The sequence below is a fragment of the Hyaena hyaena genome, unplaced genomic scaffold (assembly GCF_003009895.1).
Source record: "Hyaena hyaena isolate Hyena2069 unplaced genomic scaffold, ASM300989v1 scaffold_3449, whole genome shotgun sequence".
Taxonomy (NCBI): Eukaryota; Metazoa; Chordata; class Mammalia; order Carnivora; family Hyaenidae; genus Hyaena; species Hyaena hyaena.
Genome location: NW_024084075.1, coordinates 404 through 2,111, shown reverse-complemented (window position 1 = coordinate 2,111; position 1,708 = coordinate 404). Strand labels below are relative to the sequence as shown.

Here is a 1,708-nt window from a genome sequence, read left to right as displayed (position 1 = left end):
AGAACTTCAGACGAATAATGACAGGTAGAATGGACACAGCTGCCCTCATCAAAATGGCCACCATGAAATGAATGACTCTACTGTCAGTCAGGATGGATGTGTATCTCAGAGGATTGCAGATGGCAGTGAAGCGATCAAAGGCCATAGCAAGAAGGACTCCAGATTCTGTGCCAGAAAGGCCATGGACAAAGTAAGTCTGTGAAATGCAGGCATCCAGACCAATCTCCTGGCTGAACCCCCACAGTTTTCCCAGCACTGTGTGCACTGTGGACAGCCCCATGCACAGGTCAGTGAGGGCCAGCATGGCCAGGAAGTAGAACATGGGCTGGTGCAGGCTGGGCTCTGTCCGGATCACGTGCAGCACCATGCAGTTTCCCAGGAAAACTATGGCATAGATGGAGGAGAAGGGAATTGAAAACCAGGGATAGTACTGGTCCAGGCCAGGGAACCCCGTGAGAATGAATACCGAGGTATTGATAATGGGAGCAGAAGAAGCAGGCATGATTATTTGAAGGTAATGTTCAAGAGGAGATCGATATTTACCCACAGTTTTGTCCAACTCTCTGCTCTGTGCGGAAGCCTTTGAATATAGTACAGGTCCTCACATTGTAGCGCAGGTGAAGCTAGTGTAGACCCCAGGGAGGCTCCTCTCTGCAGGAGGAGCTACAGCACAGGAGGGTCTCACAGGGAAGTCCTGGGTATTAGGTCTCAGGTTATAGGAGCAAATTATCGTGCGGACCATTGTGGGCAAATCAGATCATTCCCTTCCTTAACCTTAGTCCCTCTGAGCCGCTTGCGGGACACACAGCAGATGAGGGTGGCAAAGCTATAAACAGCATAGGGTAGCTCCTGCTGTGCTGTCCCGAGGACACCTCTGCAGCTGTCCTGTGGCCAGTGCTTGTGGCAGGAGGAGTCAGAAGGCTCAGGTTTATGAGGAAGGAATGAGAAGATTGTATGGGCCAGGTGGCCTCAGGCTCCTGGGAGGCACTATCCCTTTTGGTGGCTGATGCAAGTTGAAGATTCCACCTCTCCCTGCAGACTAGTGACTCTCTGGGATTGAGAGGAAAGGGTGACTGTAGTATTCTCCAGAATCCATTTTCTTTCCTATCTTGGAGGGAAAGAGGCTCAGTGTGTCAACCGAAAATGTAATACCTACTCAGAAGGAGGCAAGAAGTAAACACCAAGGGGGAAAAGATTGTATCTGAATTCTGAAGACCTTTTAGTCTCAGTTTCAGTCTGAAATCAACTAAAATGTCTCCAGAAAGCTTACATTTGGCTTCTTCATTGTTTTTCCCTAAATGTCCCTTTTACTGTACATTGAATTCGTCGATAAGCATTTCTCTTTTTCTGAGCCCCCTGAGCTCCTTTTTGACAGGTATAATATAAAGACCCATATATAAAAATGTTTGGGAAAAATCCTGCAAAAATGACACAAAACATATTGCTAAATATTTACTAATGTGTCAGTAATATAAGGTTAATGATGCCCTCATGTGAAATGCTTAAAATATTTTCTTTTCTTCATATTTGTATCATTCACAGGGGCTGTATATAAAATTATAGATAACTACTTCATTCAAATTTCATTTTTCCCTTTGAGACATTTTCAATTTTTTTCCCTTGGGCAAAAGTTTTGAGTAGAACATAAAGAACATTTTTGCAATTGATTTAATGATAAATTTCCTACCGAAAGCCCATTGTTTTCTAC

At 44.7% G+C, this 1,708-nt stretch overlaps 1 protein-coding gene across 1 annotated transcript; it reads right to left on the bottom strand.

Moving 5' to 3' along the window:
• Positions 1–4: 4 nt before the first annotated feature.
• LOC120227765 (olfactory receptor 51V1-like) lies at positions 5–502 on the bottom strand (the record flags this gene model as incomplete). The annotated part of the gene is made up of 1 exon (XM_039225802.1): positions 5–502. A coding segment is annotated over exon 1 (498 nt), but the record flags the coding sequence as incomplete, so codon positions are not given.
• Between the last annotated feature and the right edge of the window lie 1,206 nt (positions 503–1,708).